The sequence below is a fragment of the Rhodamnia argentea genome, chromosome 8 (assembly GCF_020921035.1).
Source record: "Rhodamnia argentea isolate NSW1041297 chromosome 8, ASM2092103v1, whole genome shotgun sequence".
Taxonomy (NCBI): Eukaryota; Viridiplantae; Streptophyta; class Magnoliopsida; order Myrtales; family Myrtaceae; genus Rhodamnia; species Rhodamnia argentea.
Genome location: NC_063157.1, coordinates 24,219,171 through 24,239,432, shown reverse-complemented (window position 1 = coordinate 24,239,432; position 20,262 = coordinate 24,219,171). Strand labels below are relative to the sequence as shown.

The following is a 20,262-nucleotide window of genomic DNA, read 5'->3' as shown; positions in this document are numbered from 1 at the left end:
GATAATTTTTAAATACGAAAAATTATATTTTATTATTGTTTTTCATATTTATCATAGTATTTTTAAGAATTTTAAGGGCTGTTTCTTCCCAGTTAAAATTTAATAGATTTTCGGATTTTGATAGATTATGAAAATATTTTATGCAGATTTACGTCTAAAGAAAAATCCGAACAAGTATACGTCCCAAGATTCGAATTAAATAAAAAGTAAATAAATCGATTCGGACACGCCCTATGATATTTTCGCACTAATTGAAAATTAGTTTTGAAAGTATGAGCAACGCAGGTGCGCAATCATCTTACTTAGGTAATTATATTAATTTTAATGAGTTATCTTGTATAACTCGCTTATGTAATAAACAATATTACTAATCATAGTATTATTTTACTTCCAAATATAAATTAAAAAAAAAGATCCTAATGATGGTGTGAAAAAAAAAAAAAAGGTTGTTTCCTTGAATGGTAGAATCATGTTTATTGTGGAATCATGCTTTTTATAGTTAGAACTTACTTGCGTGGTAAAATTTGAAAAAAAAAATTATGGAGAGTAGGTGAAAAAAAAAAAAAAAACCCAAAGCTCACTTGCATCAATTCTACTCTCTCATTCAAAAAACCTTCCATATATGAACTTAAAAGATAGTTAAATTCTAAGTCAAAATAGAAAATCTTAACTAATTCGTGGACGTCAACTATAAATTGAATGATTTATGTGGCATCGTGCTTTTATTTGTTAGAACTGACTTATGTGTTATAGTTTAAGTTAACTTAAAGAAAACAGAATTAAATATAAAAAGGAATGAAAATGAGGAGACAAAAAAGGTAAAATTAAAATTAAATGCGTCGTGTCACATAATAATTCAAAATCCTTTTGGAAGAAATAAAAAAAAATACACAAAAGGGGAAATGTAAAAAAAAAAAAAAAAGAGAAAGACTAAACCCACTTGCATCAATTCTTCGCCCCCTTCAAAGTCATATAAGAAAACCCATTTCATCTTATTGATGAGACTATAGACTATAGTCACCAAATTCAATGGTCGTCCTTCAAATAATAAAATGACGAAATTAAATGAATTTTTTACTCGAAGATCTCGATAGACATGGAATTTTGCGATGTGACTTTGAAGAACCTAAAATAAAACCCAATTACCAAATTCGATGTACATAATTAGGCACACCTTATTAATTGTCTAATATCATAAAAAATCATAATCCGGCAAATCAATGCTATTTTTTATCTCAAACTAATTTTCATGTCACAAAAAAATCTCTATTGGTATACCCGTGCCATTTTTAACCTACATTCGTGTTCATGTCACGGAAAAGCCTCAAATTTGCATACCGATGTCACATTTATCCAAAAATATATATTTGTATTTCTCGTGTCACAAAAAATTAAAATTAGCCTTATTAGCCCATTTCTTATCATTTCGATACTCGTAAAGTATTTTGTTCCAAAATCCAACCTTATTAACATGTACTTTCTTGCATGTTTGCCTTACTTCTCAAATCTCAAGCCCAATTCATTGGCCTTTAACACAATAGAGGGTTTCAGCCACCAAAAGTTTTTCGTAACGCGGAAATTTCGAAGGTAAATGTAGTACGAACGTATTAATTAATGATTTTTTATGACACGAAAATTAATTTAGAGTAAATATAGCATTGGGTGTATAAATTTAAATTTTTTTGTGATTCGGAAATTAATTTGAAATAAATGCGGTACCACGAAAGCTTTATACTGCAAATGTATGAGATTTTGCCCGCAATAGAACCGTTGGATAAGGGAGTTCTCAACCAACAAGCCACGTCACCCTTCCCTCAGCCTCTGCCCAATCGGAATCCTCAGCTTCCCCACCATCGGAGAAAACCGCAGGCATAATTTCTTGGTCATCGCACAATCAACTTCAATTCAGTTCCGAATCCCCGTCGGAGGAGCGGCCGGCATCGCCAATGGAGGCCCTTTCCTGGGTCGGATGCTTCACCACCAGCTCCACCTCCCGCCTCCCCAGAGCCCTCCCGGTTCGCCGTCGCCGGAGAGCGGTTTTCACGCCGACGCCGCCGCTGTCGGCCCTGAGAGCAAGCGCCGGGCTAGGTAACTGCGCCTTCTCTGGTTGCTGATTGCTTTCCGTTTTCGGAGCTTTTAGCCTGTTTTTTTAGGGCTCCCGGTTGTTAGTAGAGTAAGTAGGAGAATCCCGGTGATTGACACTTCTCGATCAATGCGTGGACTGTGGATGTGACGAGGATTTCGATGCGAAATGCTCGATGGAGTTCAATTGAGTTTTGACTTTTGTCAAATGGTTGCTTGCTCTTTGAGGAGATTTCCCCGCGATCTCTGTTGTGATAGTTTTGAGCGCCTGTAATCATCAGAAAGCTGATGTCTCGGTTTTTGCTACACTCAGTCGGTGAACTAGTCGAGGAGGAGACACTGAAAACGTTCTTGAAGGAAAGACAATTGAGTGGGGATTTCATCTCCAAGGCTTCTGATCTCCTTTGGCAAAGGGAGGCCCTGAAACTTGTCGAACCGGATGTTGGGATGCTTCCTGATAGTCCTCAAGAGCCAGACCAGGTTTGCTCACATGTCTGTATCATTTCGTTTTTGTGTGATTGGTCTAAGAAGTGATGGTGGACCTTGTTTTTACTAGTTGGACTGTAATATACCTCTAGCAGTTAATGTTGAGTAGCATGTACTATTCAGAAGCATAATCGAGGAAACTGCATGTCAAATAAACAAGCAGCATGAAGTGATAAAGGAGGGTGGAGACATACTTTGTGAACGGCAAACACTACTCCGTGAACATTAAGTCTTGTATGCGATGACAGAAAATAGAAGGAAATCAGACTGGCAGTGTCACTATTTCCTTAACGTGTCAGATGGTGATGTACATATCTGTTTGGGGATTGGAAAATGCAGAAACTCCTGAGTTTATCACACAATTGATTTTGTAAAATTTCCACATTGAATTACAAATGTTTCTTTTGATAACAAAAAGGGATGTGATGCCACGCAATTTCCAGGTCGTTGAAAATGACGATGATGGTGGGTTCTTGAAACTGTCAAAAACCAATGAATGGATCTCAGGTGACAACTCTGCACCACTGAACAAGAAAGTCATTGCTAAGGTATTCTTTTTTCTGTTCTCTTTTTCAGGTTCTTGAAGTCACATTGTATTGAACTTATGATCTCTCACAAGCTCTAATTGATTATCACATGTTGTAACAGGCATTGCAGGATGATAGTGAAAAGAGGAGGAAGTTAAACCTACTCCAATATGAAGCTGTATGATACTTTCCTTATTTTGAGGTGGCTGATTAAACATTCATCTGCAGTTTGTCTGCCACATCTTCGGATTGTTTAAGTCATCGTAACTAAACAAATGAAGTAGACTTTGAACCATTAAGATGGACTGGCCCATTTCATTATGGGCAGGTTCTCCAGCCTATGAAATAGTAACATTTGTCATTATGGGTTGGTTACTTGGAATGATTACATCCTCATCAGCATTTCTATTCATTTTGATTAAAGAGATTCAGATAAAGCAGAATGATCCTATCTTTTTGATATTTTGGTCCAACAACCTCTGACGGAGGTGTCAAGAGTGATTTCTAGAACTGGACCACTCTAGATGCATACGTTACACGCAATAGTACCTAAGAATTACATATATAAGGTAGTGAACAAACCTAAATCTCTGGGTATTGTGGTAATTAATCTTTTAACGCCTTAATCATCCGATTCATGAGTTATGCCAATATGCAGTACTTTCATCACGAATGTCGTGATTGCACTTCTAGTCATCTCTGAAGTTCCCTAAATGTTGCGGATACTATAAATCCTATCTTATTGATTGCAGTTGAAGAGGGAATTGATGCTCTTATCCATTGGTATTGGAACTGCGTGCACTGGATACTGTTTGATAGTTTTGTCAATTCAGGTAAACTTGGTTTTAGAATGCACAAGTTTGCAGTCTGCAATTTTTAATTCCTCTACTTCCTTCAGATCAACTTATCGCATCCTTCCAGCTCAAATTGGAATGATTAGTTTACGGTAGGATGAAAGGGGAAATGAGAATAAACTGGAAAAATCAGACATTTTCTTTGCTGCTGCAGGCTGCTATCAGTTATGCTGTGGGAGTTCTTTTCAGGTACTTCTTGATTGTTTTTCTGTGGCAGGCTTTTTTTTTTGCCTCTATCATGGAGTAAAATTTGTCAAAGGACTTGTATGGTGTATCTATAGATTTTGAACGAGGGAATTCCATTTCTGCTTTTAGTTACGCTTGATTACCATTTTATGGAATTAGTCATGAGAAGAATAGTTAGAAAAGCAGATTAAGATTTCATAACTCTTTGCTTGCTCTTTATTGCTGTTTTGGGTTCAATAGTTGCCTTTTCCTTTCCCCTCCCCCTCTTTTAGTTAAGTCAATGCGCTCACTAGTTGTCTTTCTGGTAGACAAAAACTATTTGCTGCTGAAACAAATTACTTTTCACTTTGTTTAAATATTCAACCGCCTAGAGTAATTCTTCGTACTCTCCTGGATACTGAATACTAGTTAGCCTTTTGCTGAACTCAGCAACCTGTGATTTGTCTCCACTCCATATGTTCTTTTGAAAGGGATTAATAAAATCAGATGGCTGACTGCTAAAATGTTGGTAATCATGGTTATTGGTATTTGCTGGGGTACTCTGACATCTTTTTAACTGCAGTTGCTTGTACCTTCAGCTCTTGTGCCAGCATGCAGACAACTTATCCAGGGAAATGATTCCTCAGATTTACAGGAAGAAGAAATTGAAAAAGTAATAATTGCAAACTTGTGATTGGATCTCTTTAGGTTACTGCTCCTTCTATGGAACATTCTTAATGCTCATTACAAACTTTGCATTAAACTTCTCAGAATCGGAATACGAAGTGAGGATCTAAGTGATTCATTGGAGAGAACAATTAAAGGAAGCACTATGGTTCTTTCATCTCCGAGGCTTGTAATTCCTGCCGCCATATATGGATTATGGGTCTTTTCTCATCGGTATATTGGCAGTGACTTCTTTGACTTCCAGGTAGTCCTTAATGTCATTTTAATTTGTGGTGATACATAAATAGCATTGTTAAGCTTAAGACAGCAAGCGATACCAGCGATGGAGAAACTTGCTCCTTGAACATATTTAAATGCCTTTCTATTTTCCACAGCTTGTTCCGGCCATGCTTGGGATGTTTGTATATAAAGCTGCCGCACTGGTTCAAGTTTATCGAGATAATGAGGACCTTCGGCTTGTGTTTCCAGAGAACGAGGAAGGTTCAAGCTACTAAATGCGATGATCTCAGACTCAGACTCCGCATTTCCAGGGCACTTTGTCTGCCCATTCACTACCCTACTCTCAATGGATGAAATCAAAATACTATGGTGATTCACAAGGTCAGCGATGCACAAAGATCGATACTCTTGATATCCATTGCTGACTTGCCTTTTAAGTTGACTGAAGAAGATTCAAGCGGGCGAAGCTCATTCGTGCTGTCACCTTCTAAGCTATTTGAATGTGAGCAGTACGAGTGCTCTGCATCTAATTTCAAGTCAATTTCGTGATCCTAGTTGGAAAGGGCTCAGCACTGTCTTGCTCGACTGGAGAAAGACTTCCAAGTAGCAGCAGAGCTTTTTGATAATTCTTTGCTCGGGCTCAGCTGTTTTATTAGATTAGCTCTAGAATGAGATATGTGCTCTAAAGATGTATTTAGAAATCTTTTCTCATGCCATTAAAGATGAAAACGAGAAGATTTATGGTTGTTGTGAGTCCAGTATAACGAACTATTTTTGGGGAAAAAGTACTCTATTCAAGTCCTCTCATTAGGGAGCCGGTATATCATACCGGGTCTTTTGCTCTTTCTTGGTACGTCCATGCTGGCTAACCAAACTATCATGCTAGTTTTATTTGCTTTGTTTGGTATTAGTATTGGTTTTCTTCATGGTCACTTGAAGCACGAGCATGGAATCATGTTTATGTCGAGTCGGAAATCGAATTTGGTCGCCAGTCTTTCACTTGATTTTGTTGGGTGGAAGTGCACGAGTTCGAGCAGAATTTGAGCCAAAAAAGTACCAATGATCCGGGACAAAATTAGACTGACCCATAGTTCATCCATGAGATATAGGTGACAGTTTTGCTGCTGGTTGTGTGACTCAAGATGAGATGTTAAGGTGATGTTCTTAAGATAGATTTGTATTAATTGCTCTTTAAGATAGATTATCAATTGATCCAGCATTAGAATTAGCATTAGCATTAGCATCTACTAAACATATGACGACGCCATTTACTCCCGTGGGGACTGCGGCCGCTCTCCACACGAGCGGAGACTCCCAAGTGATACATAATTACATAATAATAACTACCTCAGCCTACTCTCGCTCGCTCTCTTTTTCGCTCGTTCGTTTTCTCAAAGTTCGGAGTCGCCATCATCTCAGATCGATACCTCGCGCGCCGAGAACCCTAGATCCTTCCCTCCGATCACATGGCGGCGAAGAAGCACGGCGACCGCCCGGTGCTCGAGTCCGTGTACTCCGTCATCGCCCTCGTGTTCGTGCTGGTCGCCTGCGCGGAGCTCTGCGGCGCCGCCACCGTTGTCGACGTCTACCGTCTCATCCAGTACGACATCTCCGGCGTCCCCTTCGGATCTCGCCTCGCCGGGCTCAACCACCACGCCTTGTCTCTTCACTTCCCTCCCGGCGCGGATCTCTCCCGCGCTGTGCTCGTCATCCCCGTTCGCGACTTGAATCTCAGCTACGTGAAAGGTAGGGACCTTCCTTTTCCTTTGTTCTTGGCTGTCCTGAGGTCTCCGAGAAGAAATATGAAGCTCCAGAGACTGTTCCATGAGCTTTTCGTGAATAAGATGCGACAAATTGGCCAAGTTATGATTGCTCTGGTGCTTACTTGTAACCTTACGTGGAGTGATCGGTATTGGACATTAACGGAATACAATCAGTTACTTAAGAAGCTTAAGAAAATTAGTTATCCAAAATGCTTTCTTCTGCTCTTTCCAGCAGGGTCTTCGAGGATGTTCCGCAATCTATTTGCTGTCATCTTATCGCACTTCCAGCTTGGGATTTGGACATTGTATGATCACTTTCTCGTATGGAGATAGAGTCTAATAGTGGTACACATGAGTTAGCTTGCGATTCTTATGTGACGCCAAGTGAAAAATCAATGTGGAGACTCTACTCTGGAAATTGATGCGAAAAATTTGGATATAAATGTGATTAGTCAAACATGAAGGTGTAGAAGTGTAAATAATTACAATTGTGAACGAGGATCCATCAACTGTTGAATTATTTGATGTCATACATACATAATGAAATTTTCGGCTCATGATGCCACTACATGTGCGTCTTTCTGCTAGAATACCAGTCTTCGCGATTTAGGGTAATTGTTATTCATTGTTCTTATGCTCATTGTTTATCCTCTTTCACTTTGGATTCTCTCTTAAATGAATGGATAACCTTTCTTCCTTTGACATTTGAGCTGCACTTGTGTTAATTCCCATGTCATTCTATAACATCTAATGTGGAGCTTTCTATTTGTGGTGACAAATTGCAGATTACTTATCTGAAAGACAGCCATTGGGTGGTCTGCTATTTCTGCTTCCTCAAATATTCAATTTTGAGAGTAAGGAAAGCAGTGGAGATGGAGAAGAGCTGTTCAAGAACATAGTGATGGAACTTGAACAGTTGCTTATACATACCAACATACCTGTGAGTTATATACATGAGATGTCCTTTCTATTGCTGTAGTTCAGATTCTCATTCCTCTGCCCTGGTTGATGAGGCCTTTACATTTAGTGATGGCTTTGATTGGCCTTCCTGCTCAAGGATTACTGTCGCTTATAAACCTTTGTGCATGTGATTAGAACTGCCTGCGACAATATGTCTCTTTCGTGCTGGTCCCACTGCCTGCTTAAAGAAGGTTTTCGGTCTAATTCATACACTCGATGAGACTTCTTGAGGAGTCATTATCCGATGCCTTGTTGGAAAATCCTTTTTCCTGAAGACCACGTTATCTTCTTTACAGTACTGCCGCCAAGAGAATTTCCTGGGGACAATTTTTTGATGATTCATTCAGTGCTTTTTCAGTGGTATCTTAGTATTTTTTTCTTGCAGCTAGTCCCTGTTTTATTTGAAATATCTGTCCTTATAAAAGGTCTTATGTGGATTGGTTTCATTGCAGTATCCTGTTTATTTTGCTTTTGAGAATGATGATATCAATACTGTTTTGGCTGATATAAAGAGAAATGATGTCAGTGGACAGCCGGCTACTGCGACAACAGGCGGGTGAGTTAGCAACTTTTAACAAATCTATTATGAAGGTTTCTTTTATTTTTTCACATTCGTAGCTGTCACTTCTATGTTTTGTCGTATTATTATTACTAATATTCTAAATTGAATATATCATATCAAATTTTGGTAACACTCAGCTCTGTTTATACTTCATTAAGATTTAGATATATTTTGATAAGCATTATATGATCTGTATCTAATTTAGCATTCTAATTTCTCGTAATGATTGAAGTGCGTAAGGGGCGTTCCTTGTCATATTTATGACAAAAATTCATGGAATGCAAATTGAGTTTCTAATTTAGTTGTTGCTTTTAACTTAATCTAGCTGCCACTCCACGTGCTTGCAGAAGTAGACAATGCAAATTGGGGTGATTTTGACCAATTTCTCCATACTCCTTTTCTTTCTTTCTTTCCTCTTTTCTTTTTTTTTTTTGGGGGCGGGGGGGGGGTGGGGTGTGTGTGGGAATGTGGCGTTGGGGTGAGCGTAGGCAATTCAGGAAGTGCACTTTTCCTCATAGCGGTTGATTTTCCTAGGCTTAATTTTTCTTGCTCATTGTGTCTACAGACTGCTGCAGCTTCCTCGTGTCAATCCTATTTCTTTTATTTGTTTGGACAATGTTTCAAGGATCTGTATTACAGAAAATTCTACCTCGTCATGCTTACGTGCTTCAGTCCTCTATGATGCTTGAGGGCAAGTGCCCATTTTTAGTTTACCTGATACAAGTTATTTTTTGTATGTTATAACAGATATAAGCTTGTGGTCTCAACAACTGAACCTAAGAAAGTTGCATCTCCCGTCATGTCGAATATTCAGGTTTGACTTTATGTTACTTGGAATATGTTGGATTATGATCGAGGCGAAGACATGTAGTGTGTCAGATATGAAAAATTATTAAAAGGAGCATATGTTGTATCCATCTTATGAAGAGGACCGTGTAATGTATTTTCAGTGCTTTAGTTGTAATTTGAGATCACCGTTAATCATTGAGTAATTGATATGAGGAGTTCTTCTCGGTTATTAGCATCTTATTCTCTCTGAAGCTGCGTTGTCTAAGGAAAGTGTTGCTGAAATCACTCTGTTTCTTTATTGGGTTGTGACAGGGATGGTTGCCAGGGCTGAAAGCTGATGGGGATCCAAATCAACTCCCAACCATTGCCATAGTGGCATCTTATGATACATTTGGGGCTGCTCCTGTATGTATTCCCAATACCATTATGTGATTACTAGTGTTGCCGTAAAAGTCTCATAGTTCCTACATACAGGCATTATCAGTGGGGACCGATAGCAATGGAAGTGGTGTTGTGGCACTTCTTGAGATTGCTAGGTTATTTTCTCTTTTGTATTCCAACCCCAAAACAAGGGGAAGGTACAATTTACTCTTTGGACTTACGTCCGGTGGACCTTATAACTACAATGGAACACATAAGGTACTTACAGTTGCAGCGCTCTTGCTGAATGTATTTACTAAAAATCTTCGCATTTGACTTTAAATTACTTATGGTTATCTTGATACTGTGGCACCCTTTGTAACTCTTGTTCCTTACAATGCATTACTTTTTGCAGTGGCTTCGGAGTTTCGATCAACGTTTAAGGGAGACCATTGACTATGCTATTTGCTTGAATAGTATTGGCTCATGGAACAATGAACTATGGATTCACGTGTCAAAACCCCCAGAAAATGCCTACATAAAGCAGGCATTTGAGGTTTTGTATCCATGTCTTAAATGAACCAGTTTAGTTGCTTATTTACTTGTTCTGCAATTTGATGGATGGAGCTTTTGCAGGGCTTATCAAATGTCGGAGAAGAGTTGGGCATTAAAGTTGGTCTAAAACACAAGAAGATAAATATATCTAATTCTCGAGTAAGTTCATAAAACCTGCTGGTTTCAAGCATGCTATGCTTTTGTTGTGCTCCATGCTGGGCTTTTTAGAAGGACAATGATGCAGCTAACCTTTATGTAGGTAGCTTGGGAGCATGAACAATTTTCGAGACACAGAATCACTGCTGCCACCCTTTCTGAAATTTCGACTGCTCCTGGATTGTTTGAAAATACCGGCAGTTTAGCAGATAGCAGGTAGTGTTTTCAATCTTTTTTAAGTGCAATATCACATAACGAAGATATACACCGGCTGAGAGTTTGAATTTCAATGCAGGAATTTTGTAAATGAAGATGCTGTTATCAAGAGTGTTAAATTAATTGCTGAAAGTCTAGCGGTGAGGTTTATAGTCATGTTGCAAGAGCTTTGTATTTGACTGCACTTGAAAATTATCTAATAGGTTTTAGCGTTTTATTTCCTCAACAACGTAACATGCGTGCCTTCAAGATTATAGTGAAAGTAATTTTTTGCATTTACATCTGTCTAGTAATTTCTTGTCTTCATTGTCTATTTTTTGTCTATACAGAGGCATATATACGGCCACCGGGGGAAGAACATTCAGATCTTTGCGGATGAGGGTAGTTTAGCTGTCAATCCTTCTTACATACGATCCTGGTTAGATCTTTTATCACGTACCGCTCGTGTAGCACCATTCCTCTCAAAGAATGATCCATTCGTAATGGCTTTGAAAAAGGTCTTACTCTCTCTTCCTTTAAATCTTTTTTCTTTTAGTTTTATTTCATTTCTTTCCTTTTCTTTTCCATTCTCTCTACCATTTTGTTGAATTTTTGTTGTTGTTGTGTGGATCTATATTCTCGTTCATTTACAAATGTACAAAAGATCTGCATGATCATAAGGTTGCAGTAAATGTCAAGTTCATCACGTTGGTGGGGTTTTGGCTTTGTTGTTTTTTCCTCTTGGCCTTGTTTTTTGTGTGTTTTTTTTTGGGTTTTGGGGGTGTGAGAAGGAAGAGAGAGGAAGGAGAGGGGGGGGTGTTGGAGGGGAGACCATCGTGATCAATTTAAACCACAGGTATTAATTACCTCCCTTTTCTTATATTACAGTGACTTAACAATATCAATCAAGAAATGTGATCTCTCTCTATAAAGGGAATCTGTTGATGTATTTTCGGATTAAATTGACCAGTGATCATCAACTCTTGCCAATGTCCGGGGTAGATTACGCAAAAGAGACGAAGCGGTTATCTTGCGTTTTCTGGAAATTCATTTTGAAAATTCATTTTTCTATAATTTGGATCACCTTTTTCATCTCCTTTTATTACTTTATATGTTTTAAGTGCTTCAATGATAGTGAAACTGTTGTTTTTAATTCTGTGCCTTGTTACCTTGACTGGTAGTGAAGGGCATGCATGTATTGCCTCATACTGGAGTGTCAGCCCAGCAGCTCTGGTGCGCTGTTGTTAAATAGTCATCCATACAGTGTTGTACATGTATGTGGTCATATACTCCAATAGTTAATAATATGGTAGAGTTAAATACAATTCCAATCTTCAATTACTTGAATGTCAAGTGTGGACAGGATGGACTTTCTGGTACTTTTTACAGTACCCGCGTTTGTGAGATGGGTTCTCGAATTGTCCTGCATTAACCTATTACCTTTGACCAACGAAGATGGAAAGTGTACTTTGTTCCAATATAATAGCTTAAAGTTATCTGACCTTTTCATTTCTTCTAATTACAGGAATTGGAAGAGCATACTGAAGAAGTAATCTTGCAGAATGAGGTGCTTGATGGGATTTTCACGTTCTACGATTCTACAAAAGCTACACTTAACATATATCAGGTACTTCAAATTGTGGAGTGGGGGCATTGCAGAGTTTGATCATTTTGTCATCGGGTGCAACAAGTTAGTTAGCTACCTTAGAGTGCATATGTTTATGCTTCAGCAAAAGCAGCTTTCCATATAAAATACTATCCAAATTTCAAAAAATTATATGTGAAACTATGTGTCAAAATTTGTGTATGTGAGTTTTAGATGTTTTGGGGTAAGAAATATTCCATGTGTGTCCGTGGCAAGATTTGGATTAAGCAAAAAGCGAAAAGTAAAAACTTATTCAGGCACACGCTTTGATCTTTAAAGACATAGATTAATTATATCTTTCCACCACGAGAAAAGAATTATGCAAAAAGAAGTTAAATTGCAGACAGAACTACGAGCTACTCAGGACACAATAATCAACACATGATAAATTTGATGTTTTCATCTGCAACTAAAAGAAATGAAGTGACCCTTATGTTTAAAATTTGGTGGCATGTGTTTTCTTGTTTAGGAAGCATTGGCGTAATTTTTCCATTGTTTGTTCTATGAGACAGTATTAATTAATATAGGTGCCCACTATTTATCAATTGATCTCTTTAAGCTATCTGGAACAAAAATCACTCTTTTTATTACTCGACTTCGTTTTCAAATAATGTGGGAAAATTGAAAATATTTTGAGAGAACCTGATTTTATGTGGTTCTTTCCTTTACTTTTTCTTTCTGTCTTTTGTATAATTTGAGGTGAATGGCTTTCTAATTTTGGAATCTCTTTATTCATAGTTTGGTTTTAGATTACAGTTCGAGTCAAATTGTTTGGAAAAGAGCTTTAGAGGGATCAAGGTCGGAAATTCTGCGGTGTTAAATTGGCTAAGATATTCTATATATAATTTATTTTCTCAGAAGCATTTGTAATGGTTCCCACTGAACACATGAAGAACCTCTATTGTTAAGTTTCCATTTTTTGGTTGTTAAATTGGCTAAGATATTCTATATATAATAATGTTAAGATACTGGCTTTGGCTCTTAGTGTCAGATGAGAAGTTTGCCATCAGGATGAGGATGGCCAAAACTTGTAAAATGATCCTAATTAGAGGAGATTTGTTCAGTTAATCTAATGCACCTACTGCTTCATTTTCTTTCTATCCTTTTAGTGCTTGAAGCTTGACTATGGTCGAATGCATATTAGCTACCCTGGCCTTTGTTCCAACTAATCTCCATCGTCTGGTCAAGTTTCCATTTTTTGGTTGGAACAATAATCAAAATCATTATTTTGCAGGTTGCTAGTGTAACATTTGATTTGCTATTGCTTCTGGTTTTGGGATCATATCTGATCGTGCTCTTCAGTTTTCTCGTCATTACAACTAGGGTAAGTCCCTTCATATGGTCAGTTAAACAGATAAGTTGCAGCTTTTTTTTTTTTTTTGGGAAGCTGCTCTTCTTGTATCTTTAATGCGGTGCAGACAGAAAAGGGAACTTGCCAATCTGCTTATGGCTTGCTGATCTTTGCTCGACAGGGTCTTGATGATCTTATCAGTTTGTTTCGGCGACCTCCCTCTCGCAAGGTCAAAACAGCTTGAGGAATGTTGTGGATCACGAAGCAGCCTCCAGTTCTGTTATTTTAACCCTAAGCACTTCGTCTTGCAGCTTGACTGATAATCTATTGGTGCTTCTTTCCATGTAATTGTTGGTTTGTCGTGTCTGGGGGGATCACGCAGTTGTCAATTAGAAGTTTGTTTCTTTTTCCTTATAAGCAGTTGTCGTGTCTGGGGGGGATCACGCAGTTGTCAATTAGAAGTTTGTTTCTTTTTCCTTATAAGCAGTGGTGAGATCTACCGAGTTAGGTAGGGTGATAGATTCTCACTTTTCCCTTTTGGCGAGCATTGTAGCAACGCAACAGCGAGAAAAATTTTGCTAAATTCGAATTGTTTGTATCATTTCTAGAAAGCAGATTACATATCCGCTGAAAGCAAATAGTTGTAACCAGTATTTTCCCCGCTGTGTAGTTCCTCCTCTCCTTAAAACAAAAAATTCTAAATTTGTCGTAGGTGTATCAATTTGGGGTTTTTCGTGGTATTATTCCAAAAACATATGTGCTTCCTCGATTAATTTGGTATTGGCAAGATAAAGATTGCTCTTCATTTTGAATTCAATGCTGACTGCACCAAATTTGTCGGGATGACTCCTGTGGTGTGTGCAAATACCATTTCAGGCTATTGAACTTCATTAGATTCCGCGATTTTTCGAACTTCAGGGAAACTGGTGCGTGTTGTGGTTCAAGCACTTCTCTTACTCTCTCTTCATGTGCCTGAATGCTTCTGTTTTTCTAATCACCAGTAACCAAATGGATCAAGGCTATGGAAGAATATAGTGAAGGCAAGACGTGTGCTCATCGGAGGTCAGCACATCATAAAACCCGATGAAAACAACTGTGGATTATCGTTGCTCTCAAACAATTACATTACAAAGCACTCGGGATACAGTCCTTTTCATGGCCGCATCTCCTTCTCAAAGAGAATAAGCAAAGAGAATGGGTAAAAACATGACCAAGCATGAGGCAGCCAACTCCCAAAAAGCCTAAAGCCACGAGGGGACTCTTCCACCTTCCACATACGTCTTTTGGCCACTCAGCAAGGAAATCAGTAGGAATGGCGCCATCACACGGCTGCTCAAATGCATCAGGACTTCGAATTATCTATTCTTTGTGATATGTGCTAGAGCAGCCAAGGCTGCAGTGGGAATTCCCCGCTTCTCTCTCTCTCTCTCTTGAACTCGTCTTTGAGTTTCACAATTTCAGCTTCCAGTTTACTAAATTTGCATTCAGCCCGGGAACATGCTGCAGCGGTCTGAACCATAGGAGCCTATAGATGATCGTTCAATCATCAAACAAGCAGAAAGGTTTGTGGCAAAATTACCTCCCGCGTCAATAATCTCTGCTTCTCTTCTTGGATCCTCGCACGCTCTTACTTCAGCTTCATGTTTTCTTCCGTCAAACGAACCTTTCATCGATATAGAATAAGCCAGCCAAGGCACTTCTTCCAATGAATAATCCCCTCTAATTGACAAAGAAAACTTGAACAGTTGAACTGCAAGCTGCAATCACCTCACTCTGTCTCTTCAAGAATTGCTAATCTCATTCTTAAATATCAGTCACCAAGTTTCTCTATGTTATTGCCGAGAAAGCCAAATGAAATCCTATAAAAAATCAATAAAAGAACACTCAATAGGAAAAGCAGGGTTTATCTTTAACTAAATGAGAAACATTTCTTCTCTCGCGTGCTTGTTTAAGAGGTCTATAGGAGATTCTTACAGTTTCGGCTGCCATAGTCACTATCAACTACTCAAGGGTTGCCTTCTCAGCTGCAGCTGCATCTCTTTCTCTTTGAAGCCTAGTATTCTCATCTCTCAGTTGTGCTAACCGTGCTTCAATATGGTCATGATTCACCTGTAGATATCCAAGAAAGCCATTTAAACATCCAAAAGGTATGCCAACAAAAGGAACAAAGAAGGTCTACTAAAATGTATTCAATACGACAATCTCCACCTATTGAATTGAACATAAGGAAGGGAAAAGGAAGAGATTCATCAAGCGATAGGGTGGGCTGCTCGGAACTATCTTCTACAAAGCACAAGGAAACGGAAATAGTACAAGAACTTTAATCGGCATGTTCTGAAGATAAATACTATCAGGTTCCATCCATGTAATTAGCAATCTTTTAGTTTGTTGTATAGTTTACTACTGAAATCAAAACATGGGATCCCTTCTAGCTTAAAATGCTAAATCTTGATGTTACACATGACACAGGCGAACTGGCGAATTTTCTTTACACACACACCAACAAATTGAGACGTATGAAACCAGAGCTGAAGCTAGAACCAAATTCATCCTCCACCTTCCTCACAATTCACAGTACATATGCCCTACATTTAACCCTCTAAAGAACAAAAACACGGTAATATCAGCTTTCACCTTTGATCAGTATAGAGCAACATTCACCCCATATCAACCGCGTCACCAGAGACTCTTAAAACGTCATCGAGCAATAAGAACGAGTACCCAAAAACGAAACTTTATAAGCTAAGAGACGAAGAACCCACAAATATATCACGAACAACCGGCATTAGAGTCCACTAAAGACTGAAAGAAATCACACCCACCAAAATCCGACGAATCCATTCGAAGTTCAGTTCGTAATTCAAGGACAACGAATTACAAAAAGCTGGAAATTCAATTCAATCAGCCCGAACTCGATTTTATGCCGGACCTCATTCGACCGCCCTGCCCATCTCCGATGAACCAAGTGAAGGGGGTTCCTGCCTTCTTTTCATTGATCATCTCGGACAACGACTCTTAAAAGCTTCCGTTTGCTAGGCGGAAGATACTTTCTGGGGAGACATTTTCTTTATTTTTGGGTTGATTTAATTATTTAGGAAAAGGAATTAACCTAAAATCGAAAGTTATTTTTCAAAACATGATTTGATATCGGCGCTTGAGCAAAGGAATCTCAACACTGTTCTTGGTACCTTGTAGTAGAGGGGGCCATTTGGGCCCGTGGGCTCGGAACCGGCCCGTTGACCGGGCCCACGGTTCCAATCCGGAACCGGCGGTTCCGGGCCAGTTCGGAACCGCGAAAATTAAAAAAAAAAAAAAGGGGCCCGCCACTACCCCACCACCCCCCCCTCCCCCCTCTCTTCTTTGGGCCGTTGATTTATAATTAAAAAAAAAGAATTAAAAATAATTCTTGCCTATAAATACATATACTTCCCCTTTCATTTTTGTCACAAATTCTCTGAACAATCTTTCGAATTCTCTCCGAAATCTTCTCAAATCGCTCAAATTCTCTCAATTCTCTCAATCCCGACTCAATTCTCTCAATCGGATTTCCGATCAATTCTCTCAAAAATGACAAGTGGAAGCAGAAATGCTGACAAGGGCAAGATGACTATGGGAGATTCCGAGTATCCCATTCCCGAATATGATCCTCGTGAGTATGCAAGTTGGGAAGACGACGACGATAATATCAACTATGTCCCGATTCCGAACGTCGGGCACATCCCAACACAAGAAAGTCTTCATCCTCCCACTGGTGTCAAAGAAACGTCAACGGCAAATGAGCCGGAACGGAAGGGCCGAGATAATACATCGGACTTGTGGTTACACTTTGACAAGGTACGTGATGAAGTCGAAGGTAAGTATAATGTAAAATGTAAATATTGTTCGCAAACATATAAATTTACGAAAGGAGACGATTACGGAACATTCCGTCGGCATTTGACGAAAAAACATCCAACGCAAGCGGGGATCGACAATACGCAACAACAAATTTTCGGGTACGCCACTTCTAATCCTCATCCTTTATTTCGTTTTATTGAAGCACTTTATAAACAAACATTAGGTGAATATGTTGCCCTTGATCATGCTCCGTTTAATACTGGTGAAAATTTTAATATGAAATATTTGATAAATACTGCGTTGGTTCCATAGCGCCAACTATTCCAAAAAATATTCTTAAACGCGAAGTTTTTCATCTTTATAAAAAAGGAAAAAAATCTTTATCAAAATTTTTTGCAGAATTCAATGGACGTGTGCATATAGGTAGCGATATTTGGAGTGATCCTTGGCAAATTCATTCTTATATGGGTGTCACGTGTCATTGGATAGATGACAATTGGATGATTCAAAAAAGACTTATTGCATTCCGAGTTTTTGATGAAAGCCATTCGGCTCATAATATTTATAGAATAATTAGGCAAGTTTTAGAAGAATATAATTTAATAAATAAAGTATTTTCAATTGGTTTTGATAATGCCGCCGCAAATACCGCTTCTATTCCCGAATTAGAAAATATTTGCAAACCCACTTTTGGCGGACAATTTTTTCACATTAGATGTGCTTGTCATGTTTTAAATTTATGTGTACAAGATGGTTTACGAACTCTTGACACTTCTCTCGCCCCAATAAAAAGTGCAATTAAATTTTTATGGAGTCGTCCCCAATGTATGAAATCATGGGGAAAATTTTGTAAACAAAATGGGAGAAGGGCAAGAATATTTCCAAAAGATATTCCGACTCGTTGGAATTCTACGTACGAGTTGCTTCGGCAAACTTTTGAATATAAAGATTTATTATGTATGTTTATTTCACAAAATATTCCCGAAATTACTTTACTTCCTCAACATTGGGACGTTTGCAAGAAAATTTTAGATATTTTGAAAATTTTTAATGATGCTACTAAGACTTTATCTGGTATTTATTATCCTACAACGCATTTATTTTTAATAGAGTGTGTTAATATTGGTAGTGTTTTTAGTGAATATGAAAATGATACCGAATTAGGTCGAACTATTTTAGTAATGCGAGAAAAATGGTTGCATTATTATTTGCAAATTCCTCTTGTCTATTTAGTTGGTATTGTTTTTGATCCACGTATTAAATTAGAAGGTTTACAAGATTATTTGAATGTGTATTATCATGATTGTTTACATTTGGAAGATTCAATAGATATTTCAAATATATTAGGACATGTTAAAGAATCTATAGTAGCATTATATGGAGAATTTTGTAGTAGATATGGTTTAAGTGATTACGGATCTTTACAATCTACTGCCTCACGTAGCGAAGGTGGTAGTTCACTTAGTAGAGGGTATAATATGCTTAAGAGTAGGCAAAAAAATAAAAAAGGGGCAACATGTAGTATTTCTGAATTAGAAAAATATTTAACCACTCAATTTGAGTTTCGTGATGCAGAACATAGTACAGATTTCGAAATCCTGAAGTGGTGGAAGAGTCACCAAATCGAGTATCCAATTCTCGCCCTCATCGCTCGTCAAATATTAGCAACCCCTTCTTCAACGGTTGCAGTTGAACAAACATTTAGTGCTGGAGGATTAATTTTGGACGCTCGCCGTTCAAGATTAAGCCCGGACTCTGTGGAAGCTCAAGCTTGTGTTGGCGATTGGACGAGGGCGAAATATCGACACCAAGAGTTAGATCGTGAACACGAATTTTTTAGCGATGATGTTGGAGATACCACCGCCACGGGTACCACAACGGGTAGCGACGATTGACGATGAGGTAAGTTGGGGTTCTCAAAGGTAAAAGAACTACATGGGCTTTGATTCTTCTATCCCCAAGAAGATATGTAGGCGCTTAATGATAATTCATTAAGTTCAAGCCTATTCCTTTTTTTTTTTTCCCATATTTTATTACAATGTACAATTTAATTGTATTTTATAATTTATAATTTATTATATTTATTTTATTATTTATTATTTTAAAAATTATTATTAAAAAGGAATCGGAATGAACCGGAACCGGCCCGGAACCGGAATTATACACGGCCGGTTCCCGAACCGGAACGGGCGGTTCCACCGAATCGGCCGTGTCTACCTTGTAGCCTAGTGCTGACCATAGTTTCCTCGTTCATGCTCGCTCATGGAGAATGAACTCCCGATATTGTTGATATCTAATTTTGGGAAGTCCGAGTCGTTATCTTCCTCTAAAGTATAAAATGCCATAATAGGAAAAAATGTACAAAATAAATAATAGTAATAATTTTAAAAAGATAAGGAAAAAAAGAGATTTTGGGCCGGGTCGATCCGCTCCACAGCCTCCAGCCCGGTCCCTTTTCCTTCCTTCCTTCTTTTCCTCCCCGCGGGCCCATTCCTTTCTCTTCTTTCTTTTTATTTTCTTGCTGGCTCGACTCCATTCATTTCATTTCTTCCTTTTTCCTTTTCCCACGCGGCCCATTCTCCTTCTTCCTTCTTTTCCGGCCCCTTTCCCTTTTCTCTCTTAATTATCACCGACACGACACGACACGACACATTATTTCTAAAAAATAAAAAAAATTTGACACGTTGGGGTACATTATATATTAAATGTATATCTTAATATATCCGATGAATTATCATGTGTATATAAAAATATCAATGATGAGTTTATTATTATTATTATTATTATTATTATTATTATTCTATTAGGGTTAGTTTTTTTTTTGGGTTGGCTGGGTATATTAATTTTGGGGTGACTGAATATAACAAAAATGTATATATATATATTGACCTTTAATTTATTGAAAACATTTAAAATTAACCCCGTATGTGTCGAAATGCCGTGTCGGGATATTGGACTCCCGTGTTGTTGGTGTATCTACGGCGCTGATCACATGCAATGTAGCTCCAGGAGACCATAACTTCCATAGCGAAAGAAATTATGCCACAAGTCCAATTCCGTGGCGAACCCTACGAATTGATCTTCATTCCTCGACTTCGCCGAATGGTAAATCATATTCTACAAAACTAG

At 38.3% G+C, this 20,262-nt stretch overlaps 2 protein-coding genes across 3 annotated transcripts; both read left to right on the top strand.

The window, feature by feature from the left end:
• The first annotated feature begins 1,836 nt into the window (after positions 1–1,836).
• On the top strand, positions 1,837–5,818 carry LOC115735341. 2 transcript variants are annotated; one of them, XM_048284481.1, is made up of 9 exons: positions 1,837–2,088; positions 2,396–2,562; positions 3,012–3,116; positions 3,217–3,273; positions 3,848–3,928; positions 4,104–4,138; positions 4,698–4,787; positions 4,886–5,045; positions 5,180–5,818. In XM_048284481.1, exons 1-9 carry the CDS (start codon positions 1,947–1,949, stop codon positions 5,372–5,374), a joined length of 1,032 nt encoding a protein of 343 aa, XP_048140438.1. In that variant the 5' UTR covers positions 1,837–1,946; the 3' UTR covers positions 5,375–5,818. The 2 variants fall into 2 exon arrangements, with proteins under 2 accessions (XP_048140438.1, XP_030522409.1); XM_030666549.2 differs by having other exon boundaries at positions 1,838–2,088; positions 5,176–5,818.
• A 483-nt stretch (positions 5,819–6,301) lies between these two features.
• On the top strand, positions 6,302–13,652 carry LOC115735340 (nicalin-1). Its single transcript, XM_030666548.2, has 14 exons — positions 6,302–6,766; positions 7,569–7,723; positions 8,196–8,299; positions 9,053–9,119; positions 9,407–9,499; positions 9,569–9,733; positions 9,870–10,010; positions 10,091–10,168; positions 10,269–10,381; positions 10,461–10,521; positions 10,711–10,878; positions 11,886–11,987; positions 13,240–13,329; positions 13,478–13,652. The coding sequence occupies exons 1-14, from the start codon at positions 6,487–6,489 to the stop codon at positions 13,538–13,540; spliced, it is 1,680 nt and encodes a 559-aa protein (XP_030522408.1). The 5' UTR covers positions 6,302–6,486; the 3' UTR covers positions 13,541–13,652.
• The last annotated feature ends 6,610 nt before the right edge of the window (positions 13,653–20,262 follow it).